This window comes from Pieris brassicae, chromosome 4 (genome assembly GCF_905147105.1).
Source record: "Pieris brassicae chromosome 4, ilPieBrab1.1, whole genome shotgun sequence".
Classification (NCBI taxonomy): Eukaryota; Metazoa; Arthropoda; class Insecta; order Lepidoptera; family Pieridae; genus Pieris; species Pieris brassicae.
The window spans coordinates 2,883,875-2,903,434 of NC_059668.1; the positions used below are offsets into that span (position 1 = coordinate 2,883,875).

Genomic DNA, 19,560 nt, shown 5'->3' on the forward strand with positions numbered 1-19,560 from the left:
TTCGATCTTAACCCTCAATCTCAGCCTTTTTTTTCCGGGAATAAAAATTTTAGTCCCGGCTGCATCAGCATCTTCTTTTTCTTTAACTAACTTACGCACAAAGTGATTACCAACACCTGTAAAATAAACTAACTAATAATAAATTTTAAATAATTGGGAATGGGGAAATTTTTATAACAAAATCTGACAACACTAACCTGTGGTAGCTGTTATTCGTTCATATAATTTGTCAAATGGTATTATTTGAGCTTGGAGAAGTTTCTCTTCCTTCATAAAGACCAACACTTTTAAAATCATGTTTCTCGCGTCACTCCTTAATGCTGTCGGCATTTTTTCTATCACTTTTATCACAAACTAAGCAAAAAATTTGCAATGACATACAGAATGACGTATTCAAGATGGCGACTTCAGTTCCTACTTCCTATTTTCGCCACCGGGTCAGATAAGTTTGTGGGCCTGTACTAGGCCTTTGGTAGTAGTTGGCAACACTGCTTAAGACTCTGTGTTCGCAGTTCGGTATTAGTCAGTACTCTGTAGCCTGTGATTTATGGTTCGAAATTGCAACGCTAGTCGGCATTTATTTCTAAATTTTCTTTGCGTGTTAAGATTTTGCGTTAAAATATAAACAGGTACAAGCTAAGTACAATTTCTACTATTTGATTGCCGAGAAGGCATAGTTTAGAATACATCACTGTATATCAATATAATTTCGTTGCCACAAATTTCTCGTTGCTACGTAAACTGTATTCCTATACAATAATTTTTAATACCTTTTGCAGATAAGAAAATCTACACCGAGTTAAAATGAAACCTCGCGGCGGTGGTGATGATTTCGTAAGTATCTTTAATAACAAAAAAAAAAAGTAATAATTAAAAAAAATAACTAATTAATATTATCAAATGGTTTTCTATATCTACTGAATGTTGTATTATCGATTTTGTTTGAATTATACAAATTGGTCCCCTGTTACTTCGGATTAGTCAAATAAAAAATTGTGAGTCAGATTTTTTGTAATATTTTTTATATGGCAACCTACCTAAACTGATAGATAAAATATTTTAAATATATATGTATATATGTATATATATATATATATACAGTATATATATATAGTATATTAGCCACAGTTTGGTATTAAAAATAACTAAATTAAAACATTTTACAGGAAGAGCCAGAGCATACAAGGAAACTTTTTATTGGAGGTTTAGATTATCGGACAACTGATACTTCTTTAAAAGAATTTTATGAACAATGGGGTGAAATTGTTGATGTTGTTGTCATGAAAGATCCCCAAACAAAGAGGTCAAGGGGTTTTGGTTTTATCACATATTCACAAGCTCACATGGTAGATGATGCTCAGAAAAACAGACCCCATAAAATTGATGGCAGGTAAGTGTGTTACTAAACAAACCAAAATTTTTCTTACTTACAAAACAAAATTATATTGAACTCATTTCATTTCTTGCCTCAATTCCACCATTGCCTATTCCCTCTTCCAGATTGCATCTTGTTTTTCTGAGACAGGATTTGAATGCACAACCTTTAGGGTTGAGAGCCAAATGCGTAACTAATTAGGCAACATTGCTCTTGTTGGTATCTAAATGTCAATAAAAACTTAGGTCCACATTCAAATTTATATCTTAAATCATAATATCAACTTGCTGCTGTCAAATATGCCAAACTTGATTTAGAAAATATGTTATGAAACTAGAATGAACATTGGTTGATGTTCCAGAATTTTTATTTTTTTTCAGAGTTGTAGAACCCAAACGTGCAGTTCCAAGAGAAGAAATTGCTAGGCCTGATGCTAGTGCTACAGTAAAAAAACTTTTTGTAGGAGGTCTAAGGCAAGATATAGAGGAAGAAGATTTGAAAGAGTACTTCAGCTCATATGGAGAAGTTCAATCTGTTATTCTTGTGACTGAGAAAGAAACTGGAAAGAAACGAGGATTTGGTTTTGTGGAGTTTGATGATTATGACCCTGTTGATAGAGTATGCTGTAAGAAAGACTTTTAACATATCTTTAGGAAAAGTATTATCTAAATTTTGCATATCTAATGCAACTTCTGAATGTATAGGCCAGAGAGGTCAGGTAACATAGCGTACAGTAATATAGCTAGTAAAACAAAAATTGTTAATGTTTAGATAGGAAAATTGCTATTTACTATCTTCTATTTCGTTACAATTTGATCTTGATCCATACAATGCCTTTGACATCTCCATGCAGATTAGAAGGCAGCGGACTTTGAATAAATAGTTACAGTCTATATGAACATTTATAAGTTTTTAATTGCCTGATTAGTTAATGTTTGTCATGATAATTAACCTGAATAATATACTAATTATGAAGAAGATAATTATATAAATTTTATAAATATTATTGTAAGATTAACCCAATGTAGCCCTAGAGGCAAAATGCAAACCTATAGAATGCATTTTTTTTACAGTGCAACAGAATCACAAGGTTAAGGGGCACAGATTAGATGTGAAGAAAGCCCTATCGAAGTCTGAGATAGGGGGCGGCGGCGGTGGCGGTGGCGGAGGTGGTGGGGGTGGGGGGAGTAGGCGAGGTGGTCGCGGCAGTGGCTGGGGGGGAAGGCAGGGGGGACAGGACTGGAACTCTGGCGAAGACGTTGATTATGGTAAATATATTGACATAGAATATTATATATTGTATAAGATGGCTACCTTACTTGAGAGGAATAATGTCTAACAAATTCTTATTTTAATTGTTAACCTCTTGGGGCTATTTATAACACAAATTATAATTCTTCCAAGTTTTAAATTTTGTATTGTACAAGAATTTGTCAGGATTCTCTTCTGTTTATAGCAGTTAACCCAGTGTTGTAGTGAGAAACATAGGAATGTCTAAGTTACATATTATTGTGTAAATTCATTTATTTATGACTGATTTTTCAATCAAGCTAGCTACAGTAATTATAATTTGCAGTTCACACAAATACAATTAAATATGATGAAGTTCATCAAGCTTCCCAGAATACTTTTTGTCATGAAGGAACCAGTGCCCTAAGCTAATAAAGCTATAAATTTATTCACTTTTGAAATAACATAATATTACAGGTTATAACCAAGGCGGCTGGAATAACCAGAATCCTTGGGATAACTCTGGCGGTGGCTGGAACCAGGGTTACGAAAACCAGAGTTGGGGCCAAGGTCCTGATAACTTTGGAAGTGGTTATCAACAAAACTTTGGAGGTGGACCGATGAGGCCCAACTTCAATGCCCAGAGGCAACAGCCATATGGCGGTGGTAACTATTATTTTGCATTATTAAGTACGATTGAATGACATTAATTGATTAGGAAAAAAGAACTAATATCGTTATTTACAAATACAAAACAATACATTATTACAATAAAAGTTATATTATTAATTATGGCAGGTTATTCCAAGTATTCATATATACCATGTCTTTGACAAGGCATTTTTAATATTTGTATGAACAATGGTATAGTGGGCCATTTTGCGCTATTACTTTTTATACATATGTGGTGTTAGTGTCATTGAAAATAATTGCTATAATGCTACTAAATTTCACACATTTCATATATAATGTAACATAACACTGTGTTGTTGAACTATTGAACACAGTTCTGCATAGCAGAGTCCACACAAATCAAAACTGGTGTGGATTGTTGTTTGCTGTGCGTCATATGTTTACTGTCCGACCATAATAGTGAAAAAAATTATCTTAGCTTAGCTGCTGTGGTCTCTGGCAGAATGACCCGCTGTGTGGAACAACTCTGCTCCTCAGCATAATGTTGAGCCAGGGCCAATTACAACCACAGCACACACGCATTACACAATTAAACTGTTTTCTTTTAAAAAAATTGTTATCTCTGTATTATTATTCTTTTTTTATTTATTGTTATTTTATGTGTTTCTGTGTGTGTGTTTTGTTAGTAATAAATGTTATGTCTGTGTCTATAAATAGCTACAATATGATGTAAGGCCAAAAGAGAAAGTATTTTCTTCAAGTCTAAAACTTATGTTTCAGACTTTTGTTGTTAGTACATGTACAACTACTAATTTATAGAAATAAGTATGTTTTGGGTAATTTGTACAATTTTTTACAGGTGGTTACAGCACAGGTGGTGGCGGGGGCGGTGGTAACTTCAGTAATGCCTCAAGTGGTGGTAATCCTCGGCGGTTCTAATCCAATCTCTTGTAAGTATTCTTAACCAAATCTATATATATATATATATATATATATATATAGACAAATAATGAACCAGATTATGCGTAGATGGTTTTTAGGATTTTTTAACTAAAAATACAGGCGGTTACTTGTAATGTCATACAATCTAGAGAAGTTGATAAGACGTAACTAACGGATGTCTGTAGGTTACATTTTCAATTTTGTAGTTATTCATACAGTTTGTATTTAGTGTCATAGTACAAAATAAGTTAATCAAAATCGGTGTTTTGACGTTTAATGTAATTAATAGCAAAGTTATAGAGTGGTGTAATATACAGGCTAAATCCAGTCGAAATTGGTCTATTTACGATTGTCACTGTTATTATTAAACATTTTAACTATAGCAAGAGACATTTATGTACACTGCCTAGATTAAAGATAATAATTCCTTAATTTGTTCTTGTTTGCGAGTCAAAATTTTTAAAATTAAGTATATGTCACATGATCACAAGTCACTGACAATTCACTTCGTAAGAAATAAGACAGTGACAACATGCTATTTAATTATAATGCATTACATTACAATCATACAGAAAATAAATTCTAAACACAAATTACAATTAAGTCAACTGTCATATTAACAACTATATTATGTTGAATGGTGCAATGGGTAAAGTGTCAACAAGCAAAACAAATCAATCGCAATTGGTTTTTTTTGGAGCTTAAGATTGTTACTTTCAGACATTCGTTAGTTGACTTCAAATAAATTTGATAGTAGCTAATTAATTAATTTTATGTTACCTAATTAAATGTTAAGCAGTTCATTACGAAGGTTATTTTTTATAACTAGGATTTATTATTACATTCATCGTTGATATCGGATGTTCTATATGCTAGGTGTTCAAATATTTATAAGAGATTTTTAATACTTAGGTACCAAGTTGCGCTTAGATGAGACTAGGCAGGAGGTTAGAGTAGGACAGCACTAGTGAGGGCCGAGAGGAAACCACTACATAGGTTAGGTTACACAATTACCCTAAGGTAATGTGAGGAATCCTATTTCTGATCACAGTTTTTACATTATATTCACAGAACACTGTCCAATTATTATTAAGTTTGACATGAAGTCGTTATTTTCTTTGTGAAAACTGTGCATATGTTCCTAGGTAGTAAGAAAATGATATTTATACACTTTTACATAGTTACTCTGACATTCCAGATTGGTTCAACTTATATTTTGATCTTAGCTTATGTACATCAAATGAATTTGTAATTGTTACGCGGTCATGTCAAATTTTATTTTTCGTTAAGGCTATGTATATTTCTAATTGTTTGGTGTTGTGTGCAATATTTAAAATAACACTATGTTCCATGGACTCTTCTACGCCTGAGCCATCGTTCGTGGAAAAGGCCATGGTAAGTTTTGATGGAAATAAACTTATGAAATAAAATGTGGCTTTTATTTATCCTAATTCCGAATTTAAAAACCAAGTCTGGTTAAAATCTTTATGTACAGAAATACAGTTTTTTATAAATATTATATACACCATATGTATTTTAAATAACTTAAGTAAGCACGAAGATTTTATTAACAATAATTTAAAAAAGCTTATAAGGGAAATAGTCTATGCAAATATAGATTATAAAATGAATATCTATACATAAGAAATTATTGTCTATTGATTAGATTTTTAATTTACAAAAATGTCACACAAAGCATATAACAAAAAATATTTTTATAACAAATAATTTATGTTAATTAATGTACATATAAACCACTATCATTGTAAATACTTCAAGATTCGCTCAATATTACTTCCTATTATGTAAAGAAAACCTTGTTAAGAAATATAACTAAACAAATGAACATACATAATATACAAAATCATACCCTCATTAACAACAAACAGTATCAATCTAAACCATATAAAGAAAGAAGAGTTCTAGGACCGTAATTTTTTTGCCTGAGGAAACTGCTGTACAAATTATATTTCATCACAATATGGCCTTTGGGTGGAGTGAATGACCCCCAAATATGTGCTTGAACTTTCCCATACGGTCAAGTCTAAGGGTTAAATTTAAAGTATCCCTTTATAAGTTTCTGATCTTCACGATCACGATAAATAACAGTATGGTGGATTTTAGAACTATTCAGAGGATTTTCTTGTGTGTGTTTATTTATCATTGGCCAAGGACGTAGGTTGTATTGGTAAGCAGGGGCAGGGTGGCGCGTTGTATGACGGAGGTAACATGGTCGGAAAGAAACCGGATGCCGCTGCTAATTGTCTGAAAACCGAAAAATAAAACAAACATTTACTGGAAATGCTTTGTATAGTGATTGTTGTTATGTGTTTTATATATTACACTTTAAACTTTATCAAGGTACATGCTCTGAAGCATGCTAGTTAATAAATGACACCGTAACTGCTCCTAAGCTACGTTGGATAAGTGGCATGTTCAGCTGTAGGTCTCGGGTTCGAATCCCGGGAGATAATACATAACATCGTCAGATGGATAGCTTTGAGCACTTAGCGCTGTCAATCCTGCGCCTGATAGCGTTTCCGACATCGAGGTATTTATGGTTAAGTAATAGCACTTGCACTTGCTGTCTTGCGTGAATGGCCAGTGTCAAAAGGTCAGCTACCATAGGTAAACTTAATCAGATAATAGTTACTCTAGCAGCCTGCCCGGCCTTGCGAAGTAAATATTAAACAAAAATTGTCATTTGTTGAAATTGAAATCCAGTCCAGTAGTTTTAAAAGTGAATTCGATAAAAATATAAATAGTTCAACTTTTTAATATTGGCCTGTTTCTATATGTAGATACACACATTAGAGTTTCTAGTGTAACTGTCTTTATATATTACCTGTATTGTTGGTCCAAATGCGCTTTCTCAATTCTTTTGTCTTTTGCTCTTCTGTTTTGAAACCAGATTTTAACTTGTGTTTCGCTAAGTGATAAGGCGGACGCTAATTCACATCTGCAAAAAATACCACTGTTATTAGGACCAACCTTTAGTTTATATGTACAAACAAATGTTAATTAAATTGTTTACACGAAAAGTATTAATTATTAGGACTCTAGAGACTCGACGCCCTCTGCCTCATCTAAAAGACAAAGTGTGTAGTGAGGAAACCGGTATGTGTTGCTATAAATCAGTGAACATGACATGTTTAAGAACGAAATTACTTTTTTCAGATCTTTATACATATAAAGAAAATTAAAACAGACGCAAAAATTTGTCCTCCGCACGAGAACCTAGTTCGGTTTTTTTTAAAGTTTTCATTGCTGAATTAGGTACACAAATTTTGCTTGTAGATCATCGATAATCGCGATCGTAGCATGCCTATGTTGAAAAGCCCTATAAGTCGACTTGCTGCCTACAAAACGGCGTTGAAAGTGATAGTGGAGAGAGTAGAGACCCATAATTGTCTGGATTTAGTAAATCCAATGCGTAGGCGTCCTTGACTTCTCTGCTACCACTACATCAAATATTATAGTATATTATGCTAATCACCTTCTAGCACGTGCAACATACTCTCCTCTTGCGTATTCAAGCTCCAAACGAAGTGTCTGATGGGCAGAGAATGTGGTTCGTTGGCGTCGCGGCCGGCTCTCTTTGCGTCTTCTTCGGGCTACTGTTAAAACAATTTGCAAGTCACTAAGGGGTCTATCGAATTAATACACAAGAGCCCCAACAAACCAAAGTTTGGGTTATGATAATATACTAAAAATTAAGTCATTAGTATATCTGATACACTATGTATTACGAAAGGTTAAGTTTGAAAAAAATAATTTGCTTTGGTTATTCCATCTTCGATTTTCGAAACCTATTATTATTTATATTTTCACCTTTAAGCCATGTTGGCAGCTCGTAGGTACGAACCCCGGCTGTGCACCATTAGACTTGCCTGTCTATGTGGCCATTAGTAGACATCAGAAGTAAACATCGTGAGGGAACCGGCACGTCTTAGACACAAAGAAAAGTCGATGGCATCAGGCACAGAATACTCATCACCCTTGCCAATCGCCTAATGATCACGAAACAGATCCAAAAATCTGAGACTGATGAGATTTTCTCTTCAAATCCAGAATTGACGAAAGCGTATATACAGGGTTATTGTTTATTCGTTAAAGGGGAGAGATGTGACTATTTGTAAGTCCTCCATATGCAAGAAGGGAGCTAAGAAAACGGTTGTTTTTAAATAATTTGCAATACGAGTTCCATAACTTTTTTTGTGATTTGAAGATGCCTTAAAAAATGGTTGTCTAAGCGGAAAACTAGTTTTTTGTCTCGCATTACTGAATTTGGACCGATAATTGTCCTTTTAATATTATTAGGGTTAAATCGTTTTAAAAATCAGAAGAAAATATATGATTTTGAAATAACATAAAAAAACCTGATATCTCAAAAATGTTTCAATTTTGCATAATGCGTTTGGATAAAATTATCGCAAATAGTCACTCCTATCACCCTATCAGCTTCTAACCAAACTGCCAATATATTAAAAAATATATATTTTTATAATACCTACTCAACTAAATCGCGTTTGACAGAGTATAAGTATATTAAGGTACAATACAGCCAATATTGTTTCTCCGGAAGTATCTCTAAATTCGAAAAAACTAGTCGTTACTAGTTAGTAAAAATTACGCCTTTTTCCAACATTTATTATTTGGGTATACATAAGGTTTAAATTTTTTTTCGGAACGCGTGAATAATAAATAATTATATATCTTAAATAACAACATGTGCTGTGTCCGTTACAGTTTAAAAGCTTACCGGCACATTAAGGTTTCTCTAGTTCCTGCAATCAGCGGAAAGTGATTTTCTAATAAAAAATTACTTGTAAGAGCTCATTCCGCACCATATTGTCCCGGAAATTGACCCTAAGTGAATCACGGATATAATCGATATCTATTGAAATCTGATACCTCTTTATTAACGCCATGTTGAGCAATATTAACGTAGTCTCCAATAACTCCCATAACTTTTGCTATATATGTATAACTGCGTTTTATAGTTTCTCTAGCGGTTACTGTTACTGAAGCATGGAGGCGATTTTTACTATTTTACTAATAAAAACCCCTTTCCTAATTACTAATAAAGTGTTTAAGGAAGTTTTTTATTTACCTATAATGATTATTATTTACATTAGATACATTTACCATCTAAACGCGATCATGTGTTAAATATTCTGTTGGTGAAAATAATTAATAAATCAATTATTTATCACAGGACGTACGGAAATCTTTACTAAACAACTGTCGTTGCTGGTGTCAAACACAAATGAAGCCATATTGTACGTCCGAGTAGATTCATTTGTCAATTTACGATTGAATGCACTTAATTGTCATAACTTATTATGGACGCTCGCGATATTTGGAAGAATTAAAATGTCACTTATGCTATGTTATTGATTTAATTATCGTTAAATGTTATTAATAAAAAACTGAATTAAATCATATTTAAATATTTAGAGTTGTTAAAATTTCTATCTTGCCTTTCTAATCTAAGGCTTCGATGAAAACCAAGGCTCACCCGTTTGACAAAATCATTATCTTTATGGTTTAGGCCAGATTTTAATTATTATATAATTAGATAAAGTCATATACGGAACTATAATAGTACACGGAGAAACGAGTAATACAAGAAAGTAAAAACAAGCCCTCTATAAAAGTTTTGAATAGCATGTCGTGGTAACCTGAATTTAAATGTATTGTTATAACGACTATGAAATATACACGTGAACTGAGACATTTGCTAATTTCTACGAAGAAGAATTTATATGGTTAACAGAACAATACCACTATTTAGACAAAAAGTACGTATTCGCATGCTTTGTATCGTTAGTTCGGTAAAGTGCGTGATGCTCGTTTACGTTTACTGTCTAAATGCCACTCCCCGAATATAATATAGCAATAACAAACAAAAGGCAGCTTCTGAGGGAGATTATACTAACTATATTGAGTTGTATAGAGAAATTCATGCCTTCATATTATTTATTTTTCCAAATTTCTACCCTTACTAGATAGCTTTATTGTGTGAGGGTTCACACCTTGCGAATTATCGAAATCTTCATGTGCCGTTTTCGTACTCATAATATGGGAAAACCCGCTTTGGAGGTGAGAAAAAACTATACGTATATGTTTTAGTTGAGCGATATAAGCAGTCTTTATCTACGACCACATGAAGCGTACGTGACCATCGTTTCGTCATTATATGACGCTCCCGTTTTATAACACTATATTTCCAATGGCGCGTTGTCAACCAACAACTGATTACGGGAATATCTTTACACAAGAGGTAAATAAAATAAATAATAAAATATGTTTATTATGGAACGTAAGATACAAGTATCATTTATTTCACGTCATTTAATTTAAATAAGTATACATCCCTACAAAATTATTAATCATCCCTATTAAAATTGACGATTAAAATTTTAAAATTGACAATGCGTTTATTAGTCTCCAATACGCAGAGGAATCAGTCACCCACGTAGTCCTGATATGCGTGGCTGAGGCTTCCGAACAAGAAGAATTACTCGGAGATGTGTGATAAGAGCGGAAACTTCTGAGCTTCTGGAAGGATCTAGGCTTAATTAGCCAGAACGGAACAAATGCGCGTCTAAGTGCGGAAACTGAGTCCACTCGACTACTACCAGTCTTCAATAATTTTTGTCTTTATGGTCTAACATTTTCTAACAACGGATCAATATTAATATAAAATAAAATATGATTATAAGATTCCACGTAATTTGAATCGCAAACATCCCTACTCATCCGCAAAGAAGACATAGGGTGTAGGCCGAGAGAAAAAGCCGACTTAAAAAAGTCTCGATACTCTTTTAAAATAGCAAAACATCATACAACATGGCAAACAACTTAATTAATTAGTAGCCTGTCTAGCACTAGTCCCAGGATCATTTATCAAATAGATAAACGTTAACTTTAAGGTAAGCCTTTTTACACAGCTTACATACGTTTCTTAAATTTATTAAAAGGCAGAGATAAAAGAGCCTCTGGGATTTTATTAAAGCAGAGTATCCTTTTTCCTAAAAAAAGAATTACTAACTTTAGTTAGTCTATTACGGGGAAATCCTGCGTTTGTTCCGATTATTAACATTGTGCGTATGTTCTATTCTAGTAATCTTATCACTATTTTTGTAAACATACATAATATTTTCATAAATATATTGCGAGGGCAAGGCTTATTAATTTCCTTCAATTTATCTCTAAGAGGTTCCCTACATTTTAAATTATAGATTGCATGAATAGCCCTCTTCTGCAGGATGAAAATAGTTTCGACATCAGCAGCATGGCCACATAATAATAAGATAAGATTAAGCTGTGAAAGTAACTAAAATAAACAAGTCTAGCTGGATCGACATCAGTTAGGGAGCGAATTTTTTTAACCGCGTAAGCTGCAGAACTAAGTCTCTTCGCCAATCCGTTAATATGAGAGGTCCACTGAAGCTTTGAATCCATAGTGATTCCTCATCATTTATAATTGGTCTAGTATTGCATTTTTTGCACAAAACTTAATGCATTTAGTTTTTTTCGCATTACGTAGAAGTTTATTCATACTAAACCAATGGACAATCGAAAGGAGAGCCTTGTTCACATCGTCAAAATTTGTTATTTGTCGTTTGAAACAATGTTCGTCTTTTAAAATAAATCGTTAGTATTTTAATAACAATATGTTTATTTAAATTTAAATGTTTAAGGTGAGAGCTGTCAGCTGTGTCCCCTCACCACTTGTGTGTAATTGAGCCACAATGGGGTTCTAATCTGACTGAGCGTTGTCACTTTAAATCATCGCGACTCAACTAGCATTATTGCCGTGATTAACGCGAAAACCTTAAAACTACTAAGCTATACATTTATGATTTTAAAAAAGTTGTAATAAGTGTCGATGTTTCTAAAAATATTTTGATCACTTACTTTTCTATTTAACAGACTATAAGTTACCATATTATGTTCGTGAAGCGTTGGTCGTTAGTAAAATCAAAGATAACTAAGTAGACTTTTATTGTCTTTGATAAAGTATAATTCTCCAAATTAAATTTTTTCACAATTATACTTAAAATAAATATTATAGGATATAGTTTTCAACCCGCTTATCTTAATCAGCGCTTAACTATTACGAATATTTATTATTTTACCCCTGTAATGGTGTTCCGCCATTTAAAAAGACTGATTAATCAACAATACTAACAATAAGCATAGATTGGGGTTGCTCCCTTAAATATTCATTACTGATCCCCTAATTACAAATTTATTCGACCATCACATCGAGATTAAAGAACACCTGATTTCTTTTAAATACCTTTTATTTTCATTTTGTAAAGATATTTCCAGGCGCGCCTGCTTCATTGGCTTTCTATTCAAACTGATATGCATCGAGAGATAGCTTCTATTTGAATTAATCTTCATAGATACCTAGTGTTAGCCGATACAATTCTTCGTTTCGATTTAGGAAAACTTCAATTGATAAATATTATATATTATTTAATAAGTATATTATTCAGTTAGGGGGCAGATTGCCTCAAGTCTCATAAATAATCTTTCTAAACTAGTTTATAGTTTTATTTTTTTACATATATATAAATCTTGTTTAGTTTTAAATCTTAATTGTACACTTTTTATTTATATTATGCAGTGATTTTCTGTAGGTGTTCTGTAGATCATTTTGTGTCTTAGACGATAATACTCCTCGTCTCTGACTGGCACTTGCCTGTTACGTCATTCATCGTTGATAACTTACCTTCACCATACTACTTTTGGTACATATGCATTCAAGTTGCATTGGTGCAAAGCCGGGTCTCGCAAAATCTCAAAAGTACGGTATGAGGTTTGAAAATCGAAAGCCTAACTAGATATAAAAAAAAATGTTTATTTAAAAATGTGATACAAATTGTGGCTAAGCTAATACAAATCACAATGTTATGTTTCCAAAACAGTGGACAGCGCACGTGCTATCTCTCACGGGGTGTCACGTCTCACAGACTACACACAATTAACAATTATAGCAACTTTTTTATTGTCCAACGATTGGTTGAGTAAATAATGAGGTTTGTTATCTTATTATTTAGAAAACATTTTTATACTGTGACTATATATGATATTTTAAAAATATGTTTCATTAGACAAGTAAATTTCAGGCTGCGTGCTGTCTGTGACCAATTAAAAGTACAATAAGCACAGAGTAATTTAAATAAACGGGTAAGATAAACTATTTAAATATAATCATAGGAACGAAGGATTCATTGTTTTCTGCGTGGTCAAACCAAATAAACACCAGTACTTAGTCCCGATGGACGAAAGGTTTTATCAGGCTTCTTTGCGGATCAAACTGAAATATTGAGTTTGAAAAAAGTTTTTATTGATAGATTGAAACCAGATCCGGAACAAACAGTAAATAAACCAGCTTGTAACTAGCCGCAAGAGCTTAAACAATTTGAAAAATAATGAAATAAATAATCTCAATATTAAAATGATATATGTTTTTGTGGAATAGGTTGTGTGTAACGAATACATTAAAAAATATAAAATAAAATTAACCATTCGTGCTTTCGTGACAGGCCGTTATATACAAACAGTTACTTTACAAAATCATTACACGAAAACCAAACAACTGTTTTCATAATTTTCGCCAGAAGTAATTTTCATTATTCAGTTTCACGGACCACTGTTCCGTAATAGTTATAAGACTTGAACAATGGATTTTACCGCGGTGTAGCAAAATTGCCGGCAATTTTCACACAACAGTGAAACAGAATGGGATACAGCGCCAGCATTGCGGGCATTCAGTCGTGGTGTGGTAATCGCATCACTCCGCCTTCCGCCTCCACAGACACGAGCCTCGAGACACTTATAAACGACGCGACAAACCATTATGATTCTATTTTCAGGCAAAAGGATTCTATCGACTTGTCGTGTTAATAAGATTGAGACATGACGTAAATGTACAAACTCATTCAAGATAAACACAAATTTGATGACGATACATTACGCCTGAATTTCCTATAAATATAACTAGAAATAACTACAAACCGTGATCAGTTCAATTTTATAAAATTAACAAATGCCGTAATAAGCAGACGCCTAGTGATTTACTTTCGAGACTCTCATCCTTAAGTTCGATCCCAAGCTGCACCAGTGCACTTTCATTGAAACATCGTGAGGAAACCGGCTTGGGTCTAAACAGTCCATCCCAAGCAGTCGCGGGCGTGTGACAGACAGATGAGGCTGATCACCTACTTGCCTATTAGATCGACCAATGATCAGAAATCTGAACTAAAAAGGTTGCAGCGCCGCTGATTTACTTATTTCTAAGTGATATATTTATTGCAAATACAAGAATCAAATAATATATATATATATTTACAATAAACTTTGAAAAAAATGTGGGGCAATTAAGCGAGCTATTTCTAATTAAAAGTGCCAAACTTTATAATACAAACAATAGTCACAAATGTCAACTGACATTAATAAAGTCAATGCATAAAATATAAATTTACCAAAAGAGAGAAAAAGAAAATAAATAGGTTCTATTACGTTTAGTATTTAATTAATAATTTTTAAGTTACGTTTTACGTAAACTTAATCTCAATCTCCAAATGAATATCATCAAAGTATAACATAGGATAAAATTTTCCTCAAATATTCATAAAGAGCGTCCACCAAAGAGTTGAGTGAGAACGGATTAAGTATGAAGAAGGTTTTGTCCATTATATTTATTCAGAGTATTTTTCTAGTAATATTTTATTTTCGAGCCTTTTATGTCTTTGTGGATCGGACGTCCAGAATTCTTAAGAGTTCCTTATCTCATTTTCATTCAACGTTTGAAATGAAGAATATAAATAGTTTTTCCTTGAAATGTTTTATTAAGCTAGTTATATATGTACGTTGCGCTTAAATATTTAAAACGAATGTTTTAATTGTTAATTGTTTTCTTAAGTGATCCTATCCGATATATTTTTGTCTTTTTTTCAAACATTTTATTAATCGAATAACTGTAAATTCTCATTACACATAATTGTGTTTGTTGCTCGGCGGTGAAAAACAAAAAAATAAATTTTTTTAGGCTAGTTTTTATTATCGGCTTTATTATTGTGTAAATATAGTGTTTATACACCCCGAACCTGGTATATTATTAGGCCAACAGTACGTCGAAACTATGGCATCGAATAAGTTGTTTTTTTTTATTAACGTCAATTTAGGATTGACCAGATATCGATTTGTAGCGGTAAGATGAAATTGTATTGCCTAAACTGTATTTAGGTATATTTTATTCAAAAGTGAAATGTAGAGAGACCTACAATATACAACTGGCTACAATCACTGCCATGACCTCATACCCTGAAACGCGCTAAGATATTCCGGCCGCTAATGATATATATATATATATATATATATATATATATATATGCAACATATGGACCTTAGCCACTGGTGCCTTCGGACCGACCGGCAAGTTAGGCTGGTTCAGGATCTTCCCTTTGAGTTCGAGGAACTTTACACAACCCTTCCTCCACGATAACATTATTGTCATAAGTGTAATTAAATGATTTATATATGCGATGTTTATGTATATATCTTTTTTATATACTAATAGAAAGTAATAAGAATAAAAAATTAGTAGGTGCTACCTACTTGCTATTGATGTCGAACCACGTTTCCATACAAAGTAAATGTAGCAAGTGAATCATATAATATTTGAAATTAAATATCAAAATTATTATTATTTATTATTAAGTTTATCAATGAATATAATAACAAAACTACAAAATAAAGATATTTCAAGATCACAAGCTTACTAAATAATTAATTTAACGAAATTATACCGTGAAATACCAATGCTTGGAAATCCATATCTTATAAAACAATGTATCTTTGTTGAAACTAGTATGTAGTATGTTGTCGTATGTTGCAATACCTGATTTAAATCAATGCCTTGCTCGATTTAGTTTACGACACATTTATGCATATAGATTCTCCAAGATCGACTGAAAATTAGGCTGCTGGTACGATGCTGTCTTTTAAGAATTGGTACGCTCATTTCGTGAATGACCTTAAGTTCAGGCAGCTGGTTCCACATAACGTTGGTGCGAAGGAAAATGCCTTGAGATCATTAAGATTGTTTAGTTTAGATTAGATAGTAGATAGGATGAAGATTTTTTTTATAGAACAAGTGGGCAAACGGACAGGAGGCTGATCTGATTTTAAGTGATATGGACACTCTCAATGCCAGAAGGCTCGCGAGTGCGTTACCGGCCTTTGAATAATTGATACGGTCTTTTGTTAAAGGACCGAAGTTTAATTAAAATGTAGAAATATTTATATAAATAACTTCCGAATATTATGTTTAAAATAGAAATCGATTGAATTCAAACAAGCAAGCACAAACAATTAGCAAAGTTAGAGTTTTATCACAATTATCAATACATGTTACATGGCTTAGGACGTACAGAATATAAATATACTCAACACCGGGATTATATCGGAAGCCCCAAAACCCTAGAATGGGGTAAACCCACTGGGTCTGCATTCATCATTCGCGTAGGGTTCAGGAGAGTCACACAGTCATTTTTTTATGAATAAGACACAAGGCATTTTATTTAGTAGTAGATGAAATTGCTCAATAGGATTTTACATAATCTGTTAATGTTTTCTGTCAATATCGATTCAAAATTTGATTTTAATTGACCCCCACGGTCGTCCTAATATGTTTAACTCAATTAACTATAACACGAGAGTTTTCAATTATTCAAGCCGTGGTTAAATAGGTATAGTATTATAAATATAATATTTCTTGATAAAAAAGATAAATAGCTTAGACTTGGACATTCATAGTGGAATAAAATTTAATAAAAATCTGTTAATATAAAATCTATACAGAAATTTGTGTGTTCTGACCAACGTAGGTATTGATTACAACTAACATATATAAATGTACATCAGCATAGTTTATTATTACCGCATACATAGTGTATGTCCCATGGCGTAGGACCTGGAAGGACCGAGTTCGATACCCGACGAAACATTAACATGCAGAATGATCGTTACGTTTGATTATTTAAAGGCCTTTGACCCTTGCATATTTAATCTTTATTTAATATATCTTAATTATTTATTTTCTAAACTCTATTCCCAGTAGCTATTAGAATAGTTATTGTATTATACGTGGGTAACACTGAAAATGTTTAGAACGGGCCAGTTAGAAAAATTGCTAATGAAAACTTTTCTAAATTTAAATTTTTGGTAACCTAATGTAGTATATTGCATTCATTTGTCATTTGTTTTTGTGAAATGGCGGCAAATCTAAAACTTTTGTTATACGTGAAAATGAATCTAACGCGAGAAAATTTTCGGTCAATTTATTATACTCAACAACAAAGCTATGTTACGCTGCGATTAGCATTTCTTAATGAAGTCCCATCTCGTGCCAACGTAGCATTCTCAATGATGATCCGCGTGAGGGACGTCCCTTAACAGTGACTACTGAAGATAAGAGTGCTGTGCGCATGATAGAGGAAGATAAGAGAAGGACCCATCAGCAGATACGTTCAAGCCTAGGCATTGGTATGAGTCAAGTTCAAAAAATATTACACGAACATTTAGGCGTCAGGAAGCTTTGTACCAGATTAATTCCCCATACTTTAATCGACAACCAGAAACACCTTCCCATGGACTGGTGAATATTTGACTATGGAAGGTGTCGAGATAATGAGACATCCGCCATACAGTCCTGACCTGGCGCCCTGTGACTTTTATTTACACCCAAGAACTAAAGATAAAATTCGAGGTATTCGCTTTACGAGCCCTGAAGATGCAGTGAAAGCGTACGAAAATGCCATAGTAGAGACCCCTAAGGAAGAATGGGCCCACTACTTTTCTTAGAGGTACCATCGAATACGACGATGTGAAGAGAGGAACGGAGATCACTTCGAAAAACAATAAAAGTATTGGCAACTGTCTACATTAAGCCGCTTTTCATTTTTTAAACATTTTCAGCGTTACCTTGGTATATGTTTGCCTACCTAGTGAAATAGTATTTGTTTGTAAACAATAGGACAGTTGAAGTCACCGCTCATCCATTAAATCTTTAAAGTAATATTAAATAGGATATGATGAACTATGTACTATGGCTCCGATTTGATATATCAAAGAATAAAACGTTTTCGATATATTCCGTATATGCGTGTCTGAATCTTACACTTAATGGTGCAACTCAGTGGGAACGTCGAGTAAACTCCTATTGGATAACTTAATCTTTACTAAAGCTTAAGTAACCGTTTATTCGGAATTAATAACTATGTACGGCAGAGTATGAGAAGCCTATAAGTTCATTTCTTCAAAATTATTAGTAGGTACATTAAAAAAATAATTAAAAATTAGATAAAACTATAGAAAGTAAGTATTTTAATGCAATATATATTTTTATAAACTTTTTATGTAATTAAATTAGCTTACATATTATTTGCAAAAACTAAATAAAAAGGCGAAGTACTTACAGAACGCAGCCAGACCAGCACCGAAGGCAAGCTGATGATGGGGCATCAGTATAGGACGAGGACACAAAGGTAAGGGAGCTTGGGGCCACTGCGGCCTTTGAGTATCCACTTCCCCTATTTCCAAATCCGAGGAGGATTCACTTTCATGTGATTCGGTTCTCTGTGGTCGATTTCGATCAATATCTGTGGAATTATCCTCTAGATGACCATAAATACGCGCGAAAAATTTTCTCGGTGACGACGGTCTCGGTGCTTTTATGGTTGTGTCTTTTGGAACATCGTGCTTTTCGGGTACTTTTTCCATTTTAAATTTTCATTAGGACACTGTTATTAAAATATTATTACTGCAATTTTTTATACGCGGTGTTGGACGTAGGTACTTTTTGAATTATTGTGTCGTGTAATTATGCGTGTTATCCCGACGCAGAGAGCACGTGCATTAAAGTATGTCAGGTGCGCTATCCCTTAGGAGCCTAACTCCGCCCTCTGCACCCCTTACGGAAATGGGATCGTGGAAAGGGTGAAAATCGACCAATGAGAGGGCCTTTTAGCGTCGTGCTCCATCCCATTAGGCGTGATTTTTATACATCTTTGTTGTGAGATTAGTTTATTTTTCAGAAGGAAAAACTTATTTTACACTCTGAAAATTTAACAGATTTTTTAAAATGAAATAACAGAATAGTGATAATTAAATATGCACTTTGAATAAAATGTTTATTAATATTAGACAGGTTATGCAATAAAATTTTAGTTAGTGTCAGTTTTGAGTATACAATCTGTGGGTTCTATTTTGACTTTAAAAAAAAATTGACATTCATATTCATATATGGCATATTTTAAATTATCAATATTAAATCGAAATCTGTGAATTGGGATACA

General features: G+C 33.1%; 2 protein-coding genes across 2 annotated transcripts; one reads left to right on the forward strand and one right to left on the reverse strand.

Annotated features, from left to right (window-relative positions):
* The first annotated feature begins 495 nt into the window (after positions 1-495).
* LOC123708778 (heterogeneous nuclear ribonucleoprotein A1-like) lies at positions 496-5,610 on the forward strand. Its single transcript, XM_045659654.1, has 8 exons — positions 496-629; positions 780-834; positions 1,167-1,390; positions 1,756-2,000; positions 2,449-2,643; positions 3,083-3,271; positions 4,098-4,188; positions 5,093-5,610. The coding sequence occupies exons 2-7, from the start codon at positions 805-807 to the stop codon at positions 4,175-4,177; spliced, it is 963 nt and encodes a 320-aa protein (XP_045515610.1). The 5' UTR covers positions 496-629; positions 780-804; the 3' UTR covers positions 4,178-4,188; positions 5,093-5,610.
* A 1,411-nt stretch (positions 5,611-7,021) lies between these two features.
* On the reverse strand, positions 7,022-18,985 carry LOC123708318 (homeobox protein rough-like). The gene is made up of 3 exons (XM_045658987.1): positions 18,682-18,985; positions 7,677-7,797; positions 7,022-7,139 (listed from the first exon to the last, which is right to left on the reverse strand). Exons 1-3 carry the CDS (start codon positions 18,983-18,985, stop codon positions 7,022-7,024), a joined length of 543 nt encoding a protein of 180 aa, XP_045514943.1.
* Positions 18,986-19,560: the final 575 nt, after the last annotated feature.